This window comes from Salarias fasciatus, chromosome 1, assembly GCF_902148845.1.
Source record: "Salarias fasciatus chromosome 1, fSalaFa1.1, whole genome shotgun sequence".
Classification (NCBI taxonomy): domain Eukaryota; kingdom Metazoa; phylum Chordata; class Actinopteri; order Blenniiformes; family Blenniidae; genus Salarias; species Salarias fasciatus.
In genome coordinates this window covers 26111223-26131852 of record NC_043745.1, presented here as the reverse complement: position 1 = coordinate 26131852, position 20630 = coordinate 26111223, and the positions used below count along the sequence as shown (strand labels likewise).

The 20630-nt window shown below is 39.4% G+C and overlaps 2 protein-coding genes across 2 annotated transcripts; one reads left to right on the top strand and one right to left on the bottom strand.

The window, feature by feature from the left end:
* Window positions 1-5706: 5706 nt before the first annotated feature.
* Window positions 5707-13173, bottom strand: ca7 (carbonic anhydrase VII). Its single transcript, XM_030098189.1, has 7 exons — window positions 13057-13173; window positions 12266-12463; window positions 10400-10518; window positions 10125-10220; window positions 9883-9945; window positions 9642-9797; window positions 5707-7016 (listed from the first exon to the last, which is right to left on the bottom strand). Exons 1-7 carry the CDS (start codon window positions 13091-13093, stop codon window positions 6897-6899), a joined length of 789 nt encoding a protein of 262 aa, XP_029954049.1. The 5' UTR covers window positions 13094-13173; the 3' UTR covers window positions 5707-6896.
* A 726-nt stretch (window positions 13174-13899) lies between these two features.
* On the top strand, window positions 13900-20188 carry nae1 (nedd8 activating enzyme E1 subunit 1). The gene is made up of 20 exons (XM_030098028.1): window positions 13900-13985; window positions 15301-15404; window positions 15484-15544; window positions 15638-15668; window positions 15863-15934; window positions 16164-16243; window positions 16366-16475; window positions 16609-16718; window positions 16806-16868; window positions 16990-17053; window positions 17142-17233; window positions 17320-17379; window positions 17502-17635; window positions 17749-17824; window positions 18049-18088; window positions 18394-18480; window positions 18610-18702; window positions 19112-19226; window positions 19311-19360; window positions 19445-20188. The coding sequence occupies exons 1-20, from the start codon at window positions 13936-13938 to the stop codon at window positions 19552-19554; spliced, it is 1602 nt and encodes a 533-aa protein (XP_029953888.1). The 5' UTR covers window positions 13900-13935; the 3' UTR covers window positions 19555-20188.
* Window positions 20189-20630: the final 442 nt, after the last annotated feature.

The following is a 20630-nucleotide window of genomic DNA, read 5'->3' as shown; positions in this document are numbered from 1 at the left end:
AGAATCAAAGCTGATTGTGTCTTTCAGAGTGGCAACGCTGGTTCATTGACTGAAGATCAAAACAGTTCAAATTTGATGTTGATATTTTCATGATTTTACTGATCATTTTCACCTCTAACATCACTAATAGGCCAACATTTCTGCCTTTTAACCATTTTTGATTGGCAAGAACATTTGTTCCCCAAACTTGACACCTGTTAAATTTTCAATCCCATCAACTTTTCTTTGTTTTATGTGCTGGCACGATCCAGGCAGCAACTTTACCACAGATATTCAAGTGACCTTTGACACTGATAAAGGACTATCGTTATTATTATTTTCTGATAGTTGATGATAAAGGAATTCTAATCTAGTTGCACTTGCTATAATGTAGGTCTCATTTAGAAGATGATTGCAAAACTTTCAAACACGTACTGATAAAGCACTGGTGGATCTAATGCTGTCTCTCAGGCCTGCTACAGAAGCTTGTTATGCCTAGAAATGTCAGAGCTGGGTGATGGTTAATAAAACATTTCACCTACCAATCAATTGATACGTTTAAACTCTGTGACCTTCATCTAAATTTAGATGACAGCATCATAAAGTATGACAGTTTGATAGCTGGCATTCATGCACCAAGGTCAGAAAATATGCCTCTCAGATCCATCAAGCCAAACTCCAACAGAGGAAAATGTTTTGGTTTGTTCGCGATTTAGAATGTTGGACCAAAAAAGATGTTCTTTCAAATATAAATCTAGTTTATAATTTTAATGGGTTTCTGCGATCGCTGGTTTATATTAATACTCATCTCCGTTAACTGAAATAGCTCCGGATGTGAATCTGATTCTCAGGTCCAGTGGATTTGGTTAGTCAGCCAAACGTCTCTGACGTTGATTTTAAGCAGACGTGTATTAAATTAATTCAGGTTGACTGAGCTCTGATGCAGCTAAGACGCGTTGCAATAGACACCCTGTAGGGTTAGTGTGTAAAGTCAGCTGAGTTCTCCGAAGACCATGTGGGTTTCTGCTCCCCCCCCCCCCCCCCCGCTCAGTCCGTCATGGCACAATTCTGGGTAATTCCACACTGTCGGGGTCAGATGTCAGGCGACTGACCGTCATGCCTCATATACTAAGTTTAGGGTCCCGATCAGCATTTAACGCTAGTGTGTCACGTAACTGAGATATATGGGAAAATGCTAAGGCCAAAAGAACTGGATGGACATTTTATGACAAAAAAAATTAGATGAATATAAATTCTCAGGTTTTGAATCGCAGATCATGACCTCTCTGCCATGACAACAAAAGGCCTGTTGTCTTTAATTATTCTAACAGACCACCAAGAGTGAGCCCAAGATAGGGAGCCTCATCTGATTTTCTTCTGCTGGGATTTATAATGCTCTCTTTGAACCAAGGCCACTGCCCAGCAACCTTTCTGGTTTATATACACAAGCCGTAAAAGGTGGATATTGTTTGTAAAGTTGTCATGTTTAAATCTTAAATCTGACCCTGAGCCTAGGTGAACGCCAAACATCAGCCTCCTAAAGAGACAGGTGGTGAGTGTGTGAGTGAGTGTGTGTGTGTGTGTGTGTGTGTGTGTGTGTGTGTGTGTGTGTGTGTTCTTGTATTTCTATCCTTGTCGGGGCCAAATGTCCCCACAAGGATAGCAAAACGTGGAACGACATGCCTTGTGGGGACCTTTTTCCAGTCCTAAGTAGGAGAAACAGTGTTTTCTTGACCATGTTGTTGTTACTGAAAAAAGTAAAAGTGCAAAAACATTTCTTTAGGGTTAGGCTTTGTTGTGGTGTGGGTTAGGGTTAGGGTAAGGGTCAGGGTTAGGGGCTAGACATGAATGGGAGTCAATGGACGGTCTCCACAAGGATAGAAATACAAGACTGTGTGTGTGTGTGTGTGTGTGTGTAATATGCTGGAGATCACCAAGGTCTACATATAAAAGACCAAGATAACACACAGCTAAATAAAGCTACATAATGAATCCAGAGACACACACGTGTCACCTGTGCGAGGAACGAAGCAGGAGATATTTTTGGAGTCTGGTTTTATTTTCTGACAGGGTTACGCTGATGGATTTCTGGCTCGGAGACAAGTAGGGGAGATATAACCGGGCTAAGCGTTGTGTTGTGTTGTGTTGCGTGTGCTGTTTGTATCCATGGCAACTGCACCACGAGCTGTGTCCTCTGATTGCCAGATAGAGCCGCTGCCCTTGACGATGCCGAGAAACTTAAAGTGATGTGGGAGTGATGCACCCCGATTTCACTGAAACATAAGAAGCAACTCAGTCAGTGTCGACTGTGAAGCTATTAATAATCACAAGATCAGACGATTAGATATAGATCTGTTTGAACAACATAGTGACAGGGATTGAGTCTCATATCCACCTGTAGTCAAAGGCTTATGCAATTTTTAATTTATTCAGTAACACTCAACTGTAATTCAGTATTTGACAAAACTAACTTACAAAATATAAAATCAACTTCTTTGGGGGTATAAGAAGCTGGAAAAATTAGAGGGGTGTTGGGGTAGAAATTATGATTGAAAATAATAAATGAATGGTCAAACTAATAATTGTGGCAAAACATACAGATACATATGAAAATGAGAAAATTAACTTCAGTACAAAACAATAAATGTAACAGTGACAAGAAATTCAGACTATAAAGATCAGAGTTTCGAAAATATTGCTTGAAGATCCCAGTAGCTTCAGGACTAGGATAACTTGTCTTAGTGTACTTTTTGATTTTTTTCACTTTAGCACTATCTTTGATGATCATCTTTGACTACTGAGAAACAGAAAATTTTTTGAAAATTCTGATATTTTATAGCAGGGGTCTCAAACTCCAGTCCTGGAGGGCCGCAAACCTACATGTTTTCCATGTCTCCTTGCTTCAACACACCTGAATCTCATCACTAAGTTCAGCAGAAAGCCTGATTACGAGCCTCATTGCGATCAGCTGTGTTGAAGCAGGGAGACATGGAAAACATGTAGGTTTGCGGCCCTCCAGGACTGGAGTTTGAGACCCCTGTTTTATAGCCTTAAAAGAATTAACATTTTTTTAGGAGCCATTAAGGGGTGAATGTCTACAGAAGGAATTATAGAGTAAAACAGCAGTGCCACAATTATGTATATATTTGAAGTTATATATATGGCATCTTAATTCACGCTCTAAAGTACTTTGTAAATAATTAAACATTAAACATTTCGTGATCTGTAAATGTTCTGCAGACTGAGGATGTCGTGTGATCACAGAAGCCAGTCGATAGTGATCATGATGAGAAAGTCCATGGTTGAAGTCTGGTTGGGGCTGGAGGCCCTCCTCTGTGGAGTCCACATGTTGACTTCTCTCTAGGTTGATCTCTAGGTGAGAACGTGAGTGTGTTTGCTGTGTTGTGTGTCTGCCTTCATTCATAGTCACCTTGGATTAGCTGTAGCACCCTGTAACCCGCCACAGGCTCAAGCAGTGTAGAAGATGAACAGATGGAGATGTCACCGCAAAATAGAACCGATTTATATTTGTGCATTAAGGATTTTTTTTATGATAAATAAAAATAGTCGTTGGTTTTGTTTCCAGGCAACATTTTTTCAGACCTGTTCAGAATGTTTGCAGAGTACTGATCATGTTTTAAAGTGATAAAACCATTAATGATGTAGACTGTGTGACTGCAGTGAGATAACAGTACAGTAAATTCGGTTTTGCTTTGTATCATTAAAAGTAAGCAGATCAAGAACTTGGTTTGTTTTTTATAAACAGCAGCTTTTACTGCAGCTTGTTGTTGGCTCATCTTCAGATTTTTATTTCACAAAGTTGCTGGGTCTGGGAAAAATCACTGCGACAAGCAAGCAGATATCCTGATGTTAAAAATACATTTGACTGACTATTTCTGAGGTCTGGCTGTAATATCTCATTACATGGCACATCGATTTTGGCTGAAGATGATGTGCATGCTCAGGTATTCTCAGTCTCAATAAAGCTCACTGATGCTATTTTGGAAGGATTATTTGACAATATGTGTTAAATATACTTTGCACACCCGTTTAAATTTCTTATTCATTAATCCGGAATTTTCCACCGGCATAGAAATGACACCAGATGGGGTAAAGCAACCTCTGGGTTCAAACAGCACCTGCAGAGAGGGCGAGGTGGACAAACAAAGGCAAGGTCAAGTGTTACTGATACAGACAGAAAAAAATCAATGGCATCTCATTGGATGTGTTTCATTTGCAGTTTGCAATCATCTACTTAATTACTTCCCACAATTCCATGTTTTTGTATGGTATAGCTGTTGTATATAGAGAAAGATTTTTTTTTGTGTGTTTGTTTAAATAAATTTTGTCTGTCTGGCTTGTCGGGTACATGGAAATAAAAGACAGTAAATGCTGCCATCTGCAGGGGAATCAACAGTGTGGAGGTGGAGATGAGCAAAAATTACATGAAAGTAATAGAAACAGATTAGATTTATGTAGATTAAGTCCCCAAAAGGCAAACACATTGGAAAACTCCATATAAATGCAAAATTGTATAAATACACATTTTGTTTTAACGTATTCACATCAGTGGTTATTTAATCTGCAGTTCATTGTTCTGATTGAAGCACGTGTTAAACTGTGTTCATGATTTCTGTGTGCTTTCTTAGAGCAGTTTTCAATACAGTTCAGACTGATGCAGTACGATCTGTTTGTGTCTTTTCGGCTCAAATGGCTCTGGTCTGTCCATCTTCCAACAAACGCCACAAAAAGCATCAAGTCTCCAGTCAGCACAAGACTATCTCGCCATCTGCTGGACAACATTGTAGTCTCACCGTCAGTCTCAGAATATGAATCATGAGGCCAGTATATTGCAACAAATAGCCTACCAGATGTGTTTATGGGTCCGTGCTGTTTATGTTCTGTGAATGGGGAATAAAATTTTCTGACCAATTTAAAGTCATGGCATGTGTCATTTTTTTCCAAAGTTATTCGAGATTCTAAAAGTTGAATAGAATACAGGCTATAAACCAACATTGTTGTGATTTGGGTTTGATAAAACATCCAAAAACAAATTTTTGGCATGTGCTGCTATACTATGTGTAGAACAACTTAATCACTTCTGATGGAAGTGCGATATTTTCCCAGATGTAAATAGCCTTATTAAAAGATTTGTTGGGTATATTTAGAGTTTGTTGTTAACGTTGACTGAAATGATTATCACTGTTGAATATACTGCAGGTAGTTGGTTCAGTGTGTTCAATAAACGCAGTTGGTAAATCATTGATTGATCACCGTCCATGGTTCCCCTCTTTCTCCCACTGCCTCCAGGTACAACCAGGCTGCTAATTTCCTCTCAAGGCTCCCTCTGACACGCTGAACGGGTTTAAACATTTGCTTGGATGACTTCTCCAGGTACAAGGTTCAATTATAGCACCTTAAACAGTCAGGTTCTTTTTTCTCCCCCTTTCTTGGCTTGGGTTTGAGCTACAGCTGCATTTCATTAATAGAAATCTCTGCTTATGTGGGCAGAACTGCTGTTAGCAATTTTTGTGGTTTCAAATTGATTTTTTCCCCCAAAATATAAAGACCATATTCCTAAGACCAGGATTAGAAAAAACAAAAACAAAAACAAAAAAACGTAGGATTTTATTAAGGTTAATCAGACACAAAGGTTGTATTTCCCGTAAATGTTGATCCACCTAATTTCTGTCCCCATTTAATAACAAGCTTCAAACATTTGTATGAATTTTCTTTATTTCAGGAAAGGTGGCAGATTGACGAATGCAATACAAAAATATTCTAACCAGCGATAAATTACATTTGTAATGTTGATTCAGCAACAATGTAAAACCATGATGGCTGAAGTGACATTCTTTAGATGTGCGTTTTCTTCATTCCTGCTGTAACACTGCATTAATAAAATCCGAGTCCACCTAAATTAAGGGCCAGCATTATACAAAGCTGCCACAGCTCACCAAAACGCAGGACCAAGGCCTCTGTCAGGCTTTTCAACACTACTCTGTGCAAGTATTTTTAATTTCTTCACAAAGGCAGAAATAAATAAAGATAGTCTGGACTACATCAGTAGACTACGCACCTTAAAAACGCCGCAGCGATGAATATGACACTTCAAGAAGAATGCCGACTAATCTCTGATGACAGTTTGGTTGAAAAATGAAGCTTGTTGTGGTTTTGTTTGGGCCTGAAGGAGTTTGACAAATCCTGAATAATCACTCTGTGGGGGGTCCAGTTCTTGAGCTCTGCAGGCCCGGGCGTTTTTATGGCCTCAGTCATGGACAACCGAGCAATTTAACCTCGGCGTAGCCCTAATCTGGGAGAAGGGATCTATGACCACAAGGACGGGGAATCCCCCACAAACAGAGTGGATCAAAAAGGATCAGTCGGGATCAGCGCGGAGGCCCAGGCTACAGATCTGCAGACGGCAGGGTGGTATGAAACCAGTCTGCAGGCAGTCTGTACCACTATGGAGTTGCATTTATACAACTATGTGTAACTTATACAGTAACACACTGAACAGGGCCTGCTTCTTACTGTTGTTTCATCTAATTGCCCAGAGGAACTTTTCTTTTACTTTAATGGTCATTAGCACACAAATCCAGCTTTTATTATTAAATCATTTGCATATTTCATATTACCCTAAAAGTACACACCTCTTTTGAATGTTTGGCGACTCATACTAAAGTGCTAATAATATCATATTGCTTGTTCCTCCTCACATTACTTCTGACTGGCAGAAGAGAAAAACTCCATGTTAATGTTCTGGGAGCAATTACGAGTTAATCAAAGCTTCCTAACTCATACAAAACAAACAAAAACTAATCTGAAACACTCAGGACGAGCTACCATGAGGTAAACGGTACGCTGCATTCACCGTTGTCTTTTGTTAATGAAGTCTCAGACATTGTGAGCTTTCGCTAATTGGAGGAGCGCACTTTCCTGCCTTGGAGAGGCTGAGGAGGCCTGAAGTTGTTTTCCATGCGTATCCGCTCCTCCTCTTCTTCCCCAGTGAACAGAAGCGTTCTGAACTTCCCCATCTGAAAAAGACAAACAAAAAAAACTACATTAGCAATTCTTTTTGTTCAGCAAAACTCTAAAACCACATCAAAGGCAAGTAGAGTAACAAAGACTATTGTAGCACTGACATCCACAGTTCGATCACAGCAAATAGATTTTATTTAAATAGCACTTTTTCCACTGCTTGAGTTGCCCTCAAAGCACTTTACACTGTTAATCACACACACACTCACACACAGCAATGGTGGAGGCTGACACACAAGGCACTCAATTCATCCACTGGGAGCAATCTGAGGTTGTTAAAAGACTGCACAGGAAAAATATTATGGTTCACACAAGAGTAAACTCAATTTATGCATGTCTTCACTTGCCAGTGTTACTTTGACCTATTTTGGAGAACAAGAGACACATTCATCATTTATACCATTTTATTGTCAGGGTCGCAAAGTTCCATAAACTCACAGAATAAAAGAAAAGACCAAAGACATACATCAGTAATTGCTGTGGTGTGATGTTTTCAATATGTTTAAATAAGAAACAATCGCAAGAGCCCTCAGATATTCTCTGGACATTTTTCAGTCTCACATTAAAAACCATTCAGGGTAATTAGATCGGACAGGTTCAGGTCCTGTTGGAGTTGATATGTTTTGATCTTTCTGTCTAAATAACATATCAGTTTAAAAACATGGATAAAGTGCTCCAGCAATGGATTCATAGATAAAGATGGACCAACATAAACATCTGGAGTGATGGTCAAGTGACCAAGAACCAGCATGAACTTCTGCCAACAAACAAACACTTTCTCATCTTTGCCCATGAGCCGAACATTCATTATTAGATTCACTGTGATTTACAGTAGAAAAACAAAGATGTGCGTTACGACTGCAGTCTGTTGTCTGTTGTGTATCTGTGTAGGTTTTTTTCTGTGCTGTCTTCCGTTTTCCCTCCAGTTCAGCATGCAGAGGCAGATGTGCCGTACCAGAGACGCGATTTCAGCAGCACACTCTCACTTTAAGTTTAATTGGTGAATCTTGGCCCCTGTCATTGTAAATAGAAATTATTCACTTTAACTCTGAGATGTTTTGGTGTGGCTGCGTTGCAGAGAGAAGAGGATGGCATTTCATGCTGCGGCCCAGTAGCTCCTAGGCTGGGGTGCAACAACGTGCTATGAATTATAGCACATCTTTTTTAATTATAGACTATAATCAAAGCATAAAACTACTCTTAAAACCCAGGATTTTAGTGTTTTTCCTGTTTTTATGTGTACCATTATGTGGAGAAATGAAGAAAATAACATAATTCTCTGTTACGCAAGGGCTTATCCCTGCTGGGTCTCCATGCAAGCATTTCTCAATTAAAAACCCTGCAGTCATCCAGTCACTCATCCATCAGGATAATCAGCCAAAAGGAGATCAAAGGCTTGAGGACTGGAGTCAAAGTTTGTGGGGCCAGTTGCCCAGCTTACATTTCACCCCCAGCTCTGCTTCAGACATGGGTTTACAGACAGATCCTTCACTGCCACGCCACTCGAGGTACCACCAGCAATAACACGCCCAGCACCTCATGCACGGGTTAAAAATGGGCAACTAGGCTGAAGAAGAAAAACAAAGTGTGAGTGTATAATCCAGAGGACGGCAGCAGTTGCCACAGGGCCGGCTCATTCGGGGTCCTGGAAGGCATGTGCTGCAGACATCATGTTAGTCAGCTTAGCAAGTCAACAACCTGGACTTATCAGACCCAAACTTTCTGATTACACTCGGTGCTGAGAGGGGCGGATAGAAGCAAGTTCGTTTAGACAAAATATTCTCCATGAGTGACGGTCACTGTCGGTCATCCCCAGGCCTGACGGTGATATTTTTCAGCATATGCTGCAGAAAAAGGCACTGCTCCCTGGATCAGTGTGCTGATTTTTTTTTTTTTTTTTAATTTTATTTTGCTCCACACTGATCCAGTGATACTGAAATCTGACAACAAAGAAGGATGTGTGGAGCCCAGTGGAGCACATGGCCTCTGTCACACTTAACTGAACAACTGCAGCTTAGGAATAAAAACTAATGAAAGCTCTGTCTGTAACACTGAAGTTTAAAAGTCTTTGATTTACCTTATTTACAGCTTGAAACTGAATATTTTAAAGAACAGTAATTTTTTTTAAAATGGACACAAGTCAGTGCTTGCCACAAAAATTAAATAGTACTAAATAGTTGAATGCATATGTTAGGACAAAAGAGGCAAGAGGCTCCACATTTACATTATGATAATAGGATGTTCATTTCTAACAAAAAAAACAGCATTAGTATCATGAGATAAATACATTTAGAGGTGTCATATGCTATCTACCATAAACCAAAACCAAACATGTGAAAATAATTCAAAATGCACTTGTCTTGTCAGTTCTATACTTTTCATATAGAAGCAAAAACTCTTGAGACATATTTGGAAATTTTATTGTGATAATTCTCGACTATGGTTTTATATAAATGTCTCCTCTTACAGTATCTCATTTGATCAATAAAAGGCCTAAAATGTTTTTGTTTATTGTAATATGACTCTAGAAGATTGATTCTCAGTTTGAATGAATTCAAGAGAAAGAACAAAAACAATTTTTCCAATGGTTCCAAACTGCTTGAGACGCACTGTGGCCTCACCTGCTTGTCAGACACGACGATCGGCTGCTTCAGGACAATCCAAACGACGCTTTCATGAAGAGGTGGTGTGGTCAGTGACCCCAGGTAGGTCCAGTAATGCAGGCTGCTGGGGAGAAGGCACTTAGGGTTGAAACCTCTGAAGTCAGTGACACTTCCCTGCATTAGAAACACAAAGACAGCGGCTTTTATAGAACTGCAATCATGCTGAGTGCAGGTCGTAAACTCAGCCGTCATTACTCACCTTGTATTTCACCATGTATAAAGCATCTGTTATTGTGTGGAGCCATCTGTGGTCGTCACCTGTCTTACATGACAAACTGTTCTTTAGTTTAAGACAGTTGTGGGGGAAATGAAATCTAAACACACACACTCACTGAACTGACATTGCAGAGGCATTTTTTGACACAACTAACAAATGCCGAACATAATTCAAAATGGAAAAGAAAGCGGCACTGTGAGAGGACGGACTGCACTGAGCCTTACTTTCAAAAAGATGCCAAGGACAGCGAGACCGTCGGGAGCTGTTGCTGCCTCCGCAAACGTCTTGTACTTGACAGCATTCCAGTGGACTAAATGAAGCTAAAAGGGTGAGAATTAAAAATAATAATAAGCTCGAACAAGAAGCAATTTTAGTATCCTGAACTGATCAGATAGTAGTAGCATTTTATCTTAAATGAAAATACGTTAACGTTTACTCTGCATAATGTCTGTATTTTTCTGGCACGCAGACTGAAAAGGTTCGAGATACAGGCGCTGACCTCAGACGCATAGCTGTATCCTGCGACGGTGTGCTCAGAGCCGTCACAGCCCTTCCCACCCCAGTGGAAGTGGAACTGCTTCAGCCTGTAGGGGTTGTCAAGAGGGCCTCCCTGGATCACTGTAAGAGATCAGAGATGGAGAAAACTTTTTTGATATTGGTACATTTGCTCTCTCACCCCTGTTCTCTGTGAGAGTCACGCAAACAGATCATACCGTGTGCTGCATCATCCAAGCAGCTTGTTTCAGCCTCAGCACCACAGACTGAGACCGTCTGGTAACACTGAATAGATTTTATCATAGATCTCAGTCAAAGCTGAGGAAAAAGCAAAGAGTGTAGCTTATAAACGATCAGACCCATCAATGAAACTGTCCAAGCTTCATTACGAGGTGCTGATAGCTGACTCACATGCTTGAAAAAGTGAAATATTTTATATTTTATGGCATTTTTTAACTGGTTAAGAAGGTTCCTACCCAAAACTATTATTGTCCAAATGAGATTTACTAAATTATCTTTATCAAGCAGACCGTTTTCTGGGTCTGCTGGCTGCACTGCAGGATATGGACTTCTTCAGCAGCAGCATCTGATTGTTATTCATTGTGACGCTGCCGACATCATTTTGAGAAACGGGTCACAACAGTCAAAGTCAGACTTGCTATGCAGGACTAGCAGGAAGCAAAGATTTGCCTTTGCATAGCTTTAAAAAACACACACTCACACACACACACACACACACAAAGTGATAAATATCCAAAACAATTAGACAAATTAATTTTCCTGGTATAGTGAGTACATCTAAGAATGTTTATTCAGGACTATCTTTAGACTGGGGATAGCCACCTATAAATCACATGCCGAATCATGTAGAATAGCGATCTGATCATAAAATATGACCCTGACATAAAGGTACTGCTGATAACTCCTAGATGAAATTAATATAACCTGTCATTTCATTTGACTCACCACTCTGTATTCTTATAAAATCATTAAACCATTTTATAACTTGGCAGAAATATTGCCAAACTTCCTAGAAATGAGTGTTATTGTATTCATTTCACACACGCGCACATGTAATTTCGTAAATTTGCGTATAATGTTTGAAACAGGTTCTGATGATGCTTGATTATTTTCCTACAGGTCTTTACTTTCTCTAGTTTCTCTTCCCCCCCCACAGTAATAGCTATTTGCTTGCTGTCTGTCTCTCCTAAATAGCCACCATTTCCGAGCTTATCATTCATGGTAATGACAGAGTGGCGAACGTGGATCCACCCAGAGATAAAGCCAAATATTGTCATAACCACTGAGATCACCTGAAGCCTTTGTATCTCTTGTCCAGCAGACAGACTCTCATACCGTTAAGTGCCGTCTGCACTTCCCTGCAACATAATCAAAGGTTCATTTGCAACTGTTGATTTTGGCCAGTAGTGCAGACGGTTAGCACTTTCTAAAACTCCAGGTAATCACATCTTTTGAAATGCTTGTTTGTTGAAAGTAAACCTTCAGTGCTGATTTCCAGTACATGCAGGTGGCAACAGGAATCAAACCCAAGAACAAGATTATCTCTGAACTGTGACAACGCGTTAATAGCTGCAAAGCAGACAGACTTTTAACACAATCAAAGTGCATTTCAGGGTGAGGCTCATTTTCCATGCCAAGTCAGACTTTTTAATTTAATTTTTAGTAAACAAAGTTAAGTTTTTTCCAGACTAATTTCAAAGTGAGAACATATTCATATTTAAAGTGACTGCTTGGCTTTGTTTACATATGTGATTGCCTTACCTTTTCAGAAAGACAAAGGATAGACTGGATACTGCTTTTGCTGCATCTTAATGAGAATGGAACATTATTCAAAACACTTCTTTCTCACCTGAGCGATTATCTGAGTCAACAAACTCCACGACGACGGAGTGTCCATTATTGGAAATGTTGATAGATGTACAGTGATCATAGTTTGCAATAATCGGGCCAAGGCTGTTGTCATGGAAAGCCTGTTCAGGGATGATGTCAATTGGAGACTGCCGGCTCCCCTTGGCAACTGGGTAACTCCTGTGCCATGCAGAGGGACCTTAAAATGTGGAGAGAAATGTAAACAGACGTTTTGATATCACTTCATGGGTGATGAATTAATATTTCCATCTTTATAGGCAACAATTTCAATATATTTGTCTTAGTGAAAAGAATCTTTCCAAAGTCTTAAACCAGAGTAACCAAAGTAACATCAATAGTTATTCTCTTGAAGCACTTTTGGTTCAGGGAGGGACAATCAACTCAAGGGTTTGCAGAAAATATTTAAACGGTAATGAGAAAACTCACTTTATAATAATTCATATACATCAAAATAATGCATGCATTTCAACTTCACCAACTGATTTTTAAAGACATCCACAACACAAAATAGTCTATTCTTTTTTCTTCTTCTTTTAATAAACTCGGGAGCAAGGAGGACAAAGCCAGGATAAGGGGACAGTAGTCAACCCTTTAAGCATAGGGCTAATCTGGCTTTAACAGCCATCTTAATGTTCACTGTACTCCTCTGCAACCCTCAGCCGACAGAAGAAGAAAAATAAATAAACAAATTATTGTTGCAAGATTAATTGTCCTGATGTGAGAAAGTAATAAAGACCGTGCGTGGTGCTTGGATATGCTGTGATATCTTACCGTCCTCCTTCCCATATCCCCACTGATTCCCCGTCATTGTCGCTGTTGGAGGATTCGGGTCAGACCGAGCTGTCGGTGCTGCGCTCCGGTGCGCACGCGAAGGGCGACCACGCACACCAGCCGGTGAGCCTATTGATGAAGTTTATGTTGCGACCAAATGGGAAGGGCAATTATCAGCTCGTGAGACACGCCCCTCCCTTTAACCGACTCACGCGCGCGCACACACACACACACACACACACACACACACACACACACACACACACACACACACACACACACACGCACGCAGATCCCAAGATCCAATCTTCATTTTCATGCTGTTTATCTTACAGCTTATTAAATTTCAGTCACTTTAGAGTTGTTTCTAGTAATAATATTTGTCATGAATTAATGTAATTCAGAACCAATATTTGAATCTTCTAAGTAGCTATTAAATCATTTTTATATAAATATTACATCAGTGAAGTCTGCTCATCTCAGACTTTCATGTTGATGGTGTGCAGCTTGCTTGTATTTTCTAAATGTCTTTGTTGCAGTTTTGTGATTTTTTTTTTGTGGTGATTCTGCACATTTCTAAGGTTTTTGTGACAATTCTTGTGATCTTTACAAATTTTTCAATAACCATTTTAGTCGAGCTTATTTAATGTACTTATACAGCTAAATGCGTTCTATATATGATAATTAAGAGAGAAACTCGTCGTGATTTATTCCAAAGATGATAGTAATTATAACACCAGTTTAAAGGATTTTCCTTTTCCCTGGGTTCATTTATGTCGAAAGTGCAGGTGTTTAATGTATTTTCCGCGCGCATATTTGTGTCGAATCTGTCGATGCGGAAGTGACGCTGAAGACGCCTTCAGCCATTGTAGCGATACAATGGCTGCCACTAAAACCTCTAAAGAACAAAAATACGACAGACAGCTGAGGTAGGTTTAAACTACCGTTTCACAGAGGGATAGTTTTCTTTTGCGTGTGAGTGTGAGTGTTTTGTGTGAGCGGTTACAGCAGGAGCAGTGAGACAGGAATGCTAACGTTAGCCATGTTTAGCTATCTGCGTTCAAATAGCAGCAGCTAACACGATAGCTATCTATTTAGAATTTATCCATCTCTCTCTTTTATTTATTTTTTTAGAAAGAGCCTTTGCCCGGTTTTAGTTTAACTCTTTTTTTTTTTTTTTTTTTTTTTTGTTGTTGTCTGTAACTTCGTTGGTCATGGGTTTGGATAAAAGGCACGAAAAGTGTATTGATGTAGCACCCGGCAGACAAATCTGAGAGCACAGAGTGCTTTTATGAGTAAATAATACAATTAAACGAAATATATTTAAAAAAAATTATTAAGAACGCAATAAAGAGAATAAGCAAAGAAAAACTTTTAGCTACATTAAAGTGATGAAAGAAGTAAAACGTGTGTTAGCAGTCCTTAAGTGTTCAGAAAGTTTCTCCTCAGGTGAGGAGCACAGGAACTAAAAGCTGCTTCACCTTGTTTGCTTCCGACTCTTGGAACTCTTTTTAAACCTCTTCCTGCGAACTTCAGGGGTCTGGTTGTTTTGTATTGTACAAGTAAATCAAAGATGCAATTAGGTTCAAGACCAGTCAAAGTTTTATAAATGTTGGATCCTGTGACACACAGGCAGCCAGCTCAGGTGTGTTAACCCTCTCTATGTTGGCGAGGACTCTGGATGAACTGCAGCTGTCTTCTTTATTACTGAGACCTGTAAACACACTGTTAAAGTAATCCAGCCTACCGAAAATAAATGTATCAACACTCTGAATACTCTGAATCTTGTGGTAATCAGAAATCCTTTAACTCTTACAATGTGTTTTCCAGGTGACAGTGAGCTGGTTTTGTCATTGTCTTTGGGTAGTTGTTGAATTTCAGTCTGAGTCCATAATTACACCAACATTTCTACATTGATTTGGTGTCCCGAATGCCATGGTGTTGAAATGAGTGCTGACCTTTAACTTGCCCTCTTTTGATCCAGAAACAGTTACTTCTGTTTTTATGGTTACGTTATGATAATTTCTGACACATCCACCCATTCATTTTATCTAAGCATTTACTCAGCAGGTGTAAGAAGCTGTAGACTTTTATCGATGAATATACAGAGCTGTGTGTCAGAGGCTTGCTCATGTTGTCATATATTCAGTTCATCTATGTTTTCAGACTTGTTTTAAGGCATGATGGGGAAGAGTTTCATCACTTCATGGAAGCACTTGTCCATGTTTTGTTTGGTGCTTTCAGACTTTGGGGGGACCATGGCCAAGAAGCTCTGGAGAATGCTCATGTCTGCCTCATCAATGCCACAGCAACTGGTACAGAAATCCTGAAGAACCTTGTACTTCCAGGTAAAGAGATGTTTCTGTATTTGTGACAGCTCTGCAGCAGCTGATAACATCTGACTGAATGAAATGATCTCTTTCTCAGGTATCGGAGCGTTTACCATAGTTGATGGACATACAGTTACAGGGGAAGATGTTGGAAACAAGTAAGAGAGGTTCTTTTAAACTCATTAAATTTCAACTGCATTGTATGGTTTCAAGTTTATGTTCATTGTTGACCTCTTAATCTTGTTTTTCAGCTTTTTCCTGAGCTATGAGAGCATTGGAAAGGTATGCATATGTGAATTAAGTAGAATATGGGATGTACAATATTTTAGAACAAAGTGACACCTTCAATATGCTAAAGTATTTGGTGCTTAGAAGCACCTTTTATAAAGGATTTTTATTATATGATGACTTTTTCAATTTTAGTATGAATTTTCTGCATGTTTGTTTGTGATCTCATCATAGTTTTCACATTACAGAACAGAGCACAGGCTGCCACTGAACTGCTGCAGGAACTGAACAGTGACGTCTCTGGAAACTTTGTCGAAGAGGTTTGTGTTGTTTCCAGAAGCACACAGACCCACAAATATTTTCACAAGTTCAGTGCTGCTTTACTGGGAATTATTCATTGTTGTAACAATGCCAATATTAAGATACTCCAAAAGATCCCACCTTGAAAAACCTAAAATGTATGTGTACAACACATTTTGCTTAAATATTGGTGAGTATCAACTCTGATAGAGTTCCATCTTTGTTTTTGTTTTTGGAACACTTCTGCAGAGTCCCGACAAGCTCCTGGACAACAACCCCGAGTTTTTCCAAAGGTTTACCATAGTCATTGGTGTCCAGATACCAGAAAGGTGGGTAATATGTCTTTGTGTCCAAAAAAAAAACAGCTGAATAGATAACAGAAGTAGATCAGGTTATAAATAATCCATTGTTTTCTGTGCTAAGAGTTTCTTGGATTGTCTGTATTTACCAGCACGTGTTTGAGGCTTGGCTCGGTTCTGTGGAGTGCCTCTGTACCGTTCCTCATCTGTAAAACCTACGGCCTCATTGGCTACATGAGGCTGGTGGTGGAAGAGCATACAGGTCAGTCATATCATTTTCCCTGATAATGGCACCTTGGTTTAATGTTTCAAATTTGAATATACTCATCTTTCCATAAAATATTTCAGCATTTCTAACTATTCTGTGTGTGAATTTCACCACATCTTGTCTGCAGTGATTGAATCTCACCCAGACAATGCCTTGGAGGACCTGAGGTTAGATCAACCTTTTGCTGAATTTAAGAACCACATCGAATCATTCGACCTTGACAACATGGACAAGAAGGTCTGTTTTAGACACCTCATTGTGATTAAACTCAGGCCGCTTTACAGAATGAATAGCCTTTATGTTAATTTTCTTTTTAATCTGCAGGATCACAGTCACACACCGTGGATTATCATTGTTGCAAAATACCTGGAGAGGTGGCTCAGTGAGGTACAGCACATTATCTGGGGCCTTTCTTGTATCAGACTGTCAATTAAATACGGTTTGTTTTGTGATATGGTTTCATGTCACCTTATAGTGAAGATTTAATCTGTTTTCATTTGTTTTGCAGCACAACTGTCAGCCACCAAAAACTTACAAGGAAAAAGAGGCCTTCAGGAAACTTATTCGTGAAGGTACCTGCTGTCCAATTTAGTGTAATATCCTTGTAAACCTTTTTCTCAATGGGAGCAAATATCTGATCTTCTTATTTTGTTCTCTCAGGAATCAGGAAGAATGATAACGGTGTGCCAGAGGATGAGGAAAACTTTGAAGAAGCTATTAAGAATGTCAATACCGCTTTAAATCCAACCAAGGTGCCACATCTTTGATTTTGACCGAGAATTTTGCACTTTGTACAACATGTCCATCTTTCTTTTTAACCTGCCTCTTGTTACTGCAGGTTCCCAGTGCTGTTGAAGATCTCTTCAATTGCGAACAGTGCAAAAACATCACATCACAGGTTTGTGCTTTTGCATTCATTAGTCTGTTTAATAAAAAGTTTTTTGTAATTATTAATTCAAAAAGTACAGGTTTTTGAACAGTTGAGCTCTGTAATACGCTGTATTTGGTTTGGTTCTGTAGACATCGGCCTTCTGGGTGATGCTGCGAGCTGTTAAGGAGTTTGTTCATAACGAAGGCAGTGGAAGTTTACCAGTGCGGGGAACCATTCCCGACATGATCGCAGATTCTCAGAAGTTCATCAACCTACAAAATGTGTAAGTGGTAAACATGCTGATATGTCGATGCAGAAATATATAATAAATCTGCCTCTGTAAGTTTGTGTGAAACTGACTGGGTGTTTTTCTTCTTTTTATAATTTTTAATACAGTTACAGGGAAAGGGCTTTGCAAGATGCTACAGTAGTTTCCAAACACGTGGAAAATCTACTGCAGTCTGTTGGCAAGGTATGCTATGAGCCTATAAGATCCTCACAGAGGATTTTTATTTCAGCTCTGTGCCTTTGGAATGTTTACATTTATATAAATACCAAATTAAAGTGAATAAAATAATGAGTTGTGATGAGAAAGCACTGGGTTCAATGTAAGTCAGAAGATGTTCAACAGGACCTTTTTTTTTTTTTTTAATACATTGAGCAAATAAAATGAACCTCTTTGTTTTGTTCCACCAGCCACCAGAAAGCATCTCAGAGAAAGACATCAAACTCTTCTGTAAGCACCTCTTCTTTATTTAGTACTTTTATTTTATCTTTGGGGGGATTGAGAACATTTACATTTATGTGTTTTTAATCCAGACCAGATTGAGACAGTCCGTCTTAATTAATGCACTGTGCCAATATGCCTATTTTGTGAAGTCTTATTATGTACAATCACTGCTTTTTGTTTCATATTTGTTTTGCCTTCATGGGACACCGCTGCCTTTTCTGTCTCTTCTTAGACCTTTGCTACTGGTGTATTTCTGTCACACGATCTGTTGCTTTTCTGCACCTGCTGACGACATTTGTGTTTCCACGTAGGTAAGAACGCATCGTTTCTGCGGGTGGTGCGTTGTAGGTCTCTTGCTGAAGAATATGGCGTGGATACAGTAAATAAAGACGAAATCAGTAAGCTGCAGATTCATTATCAGTTTGCCTAAACATTCCAGTTTTATCGATAGCGCTTGTGTTTGATCAGTACTCTTGCAGTAAGTTGAAAGGTTATGCTATGTAATAACGGCAGTCTTGTCTTTTCAGCCTCATACATGGATAATTCCGACAGTGAAATGGTCTTCTACCTCATTCTGCGAGCAGTCGAACGGTTCTATCAGCAGCACTCCCGCTATCCAGGTACGGCAGATTCATGTGAACCATAACTAAAGCGAGAAGAATCCAGTCCAGAGAACTGAATACCACAACATTGAAACATTCTTTATATATATATATATATATATATATATATATATATATATATTATTTTTTTTTTTTTTTTTTTTTTTTTTTTTTTGAAGTTACAAGTTGGTTTTTGACAGATTATGTCAGGTTGTGGCTTCAGTGTAAAGAAAGGTTCAAGTCTTTTGCGTCAGTGCTGTTACAAACATGTCTACAAATGTCTGTTCTCTAACTTGTTCATTGTTTTGTTAAAAACTGACCAGCATCAGTGAATTTCCCCTCTATACTCCTGTATTTACATAATGTGAAGTCCAAGATAAAGTCTGTTAAGTCTTTTGTGCTTCTGTTTTCTCTTTTTGGATTTCAGGAGTTTATAACTACCAGGTGGAGGACGACATCAGCAAACTGAAGCTTTGCGTGAACAGCCTGCTGCAGGAGTACGGACTCAATGTCAACATCAAGGACGACTACATCCACGAGTTGTAAGTCTCACTGCTAGATTCACCAAAACTGGTACAGCAGAGGCTAAACTGACTCAATTCAAAAATGTTTAACCCCTCTTTCAGTTGTCGATACGGAGCATCAGAGCCACATACAGTTGCAGCATTTTTGGGAGGTAAAAACTCAGTATCTTTTCAGCAAAAGATCATTGATTACAAATCAAAAATGTCCTCTAACCGTTGCTGACTTGTTTGTTTAGGATCGGCTGCGCAAGAGGCCATCAAGATCATCAGCCACCAGTTTGTGCCCTTCAACAACACCTTCATCTACAACGCCATGTCACAGACCTCGGCCACACTGCAGCTGTGATTTCAGTCCGCCCAAACAAGTATCAGAAAAAGGGGAAAAGAACTGGACTCAACAATTGTTGCACATCAGATTGTCAAAAAGAAAAACACTCTTTTCGTGTTCAAATCCAATCGTGCAACTAAATCTGTTCGTGCTGAAGACTTCTTGAACTTCTCAAGGTGGAGGAAATGAATATTGCACTGATGGGAAACTTTTTTCAGCATTGTGTTTTGAGCAGATGTCATTAAACAAAACTGAAAATGAAACTGACAAAGTCAAAACCTTCATGTTGTAGTTTCATCTGTGAGATTCAAGTATGGATGATTTATTTCATCACAGAAATGCTTTGTACACTTATCTCTCCTATAGTGGCACACGCTGTATAAAATATGTAATAGGTAACAGTCTTCTGTCTGTAAAACACTGAACAAGCTGACACCCCCCTTTGTTTTGTTTTTTTTTTTGGTTCGTATGTGTGTGCAGAAAGGATTTTCTCCTCGTCTCTGCTGACTTTTGAGCTCGGACAGTTTCACCTCTGCTCAGTTACAGTCTGGTAAACAGTTTGAGTTAAGCCAATCTGATTTATTGACTTGCTCAACAGTTGTAACACAGATTTCACACTTATTTAACCTGAATAAATATCTGATGAACAACACTTGAGCCTCTAATGTGGCTTTCCCTCATACACGGAGTTATTACAGTATTTTAATGAACACCAGGGGGCACTATTTCATCTTCTACCACTGAGGATCAGCACGTTGCTTAACCGTTGTGTCACATTCTTATATAGTGACCAATTGGTGACTTGCTGGCCACTGAATACATACATTAAAACTGAGAAACTTGCAGCGTTACCTATTAACTGGAGTGTTGTTTCACAACGGCGCTCTCTGAGATGCCGTAAAACCAACACTGGGACTCGCTTATGTGAGCTTAATCTAATATTCAGCAGGGATCTGTTGGCGAATTGAGTTATGAGGTTTATTGTGATGTAACTGTTGGATGGACTGAAACCCCTCATTTGTTGTTGTTTTTTTCCCCCCCAAGACTTTCGCTGAATGGAAAATTGCCTTGACCAGATATTTTCCTGCCAGCTA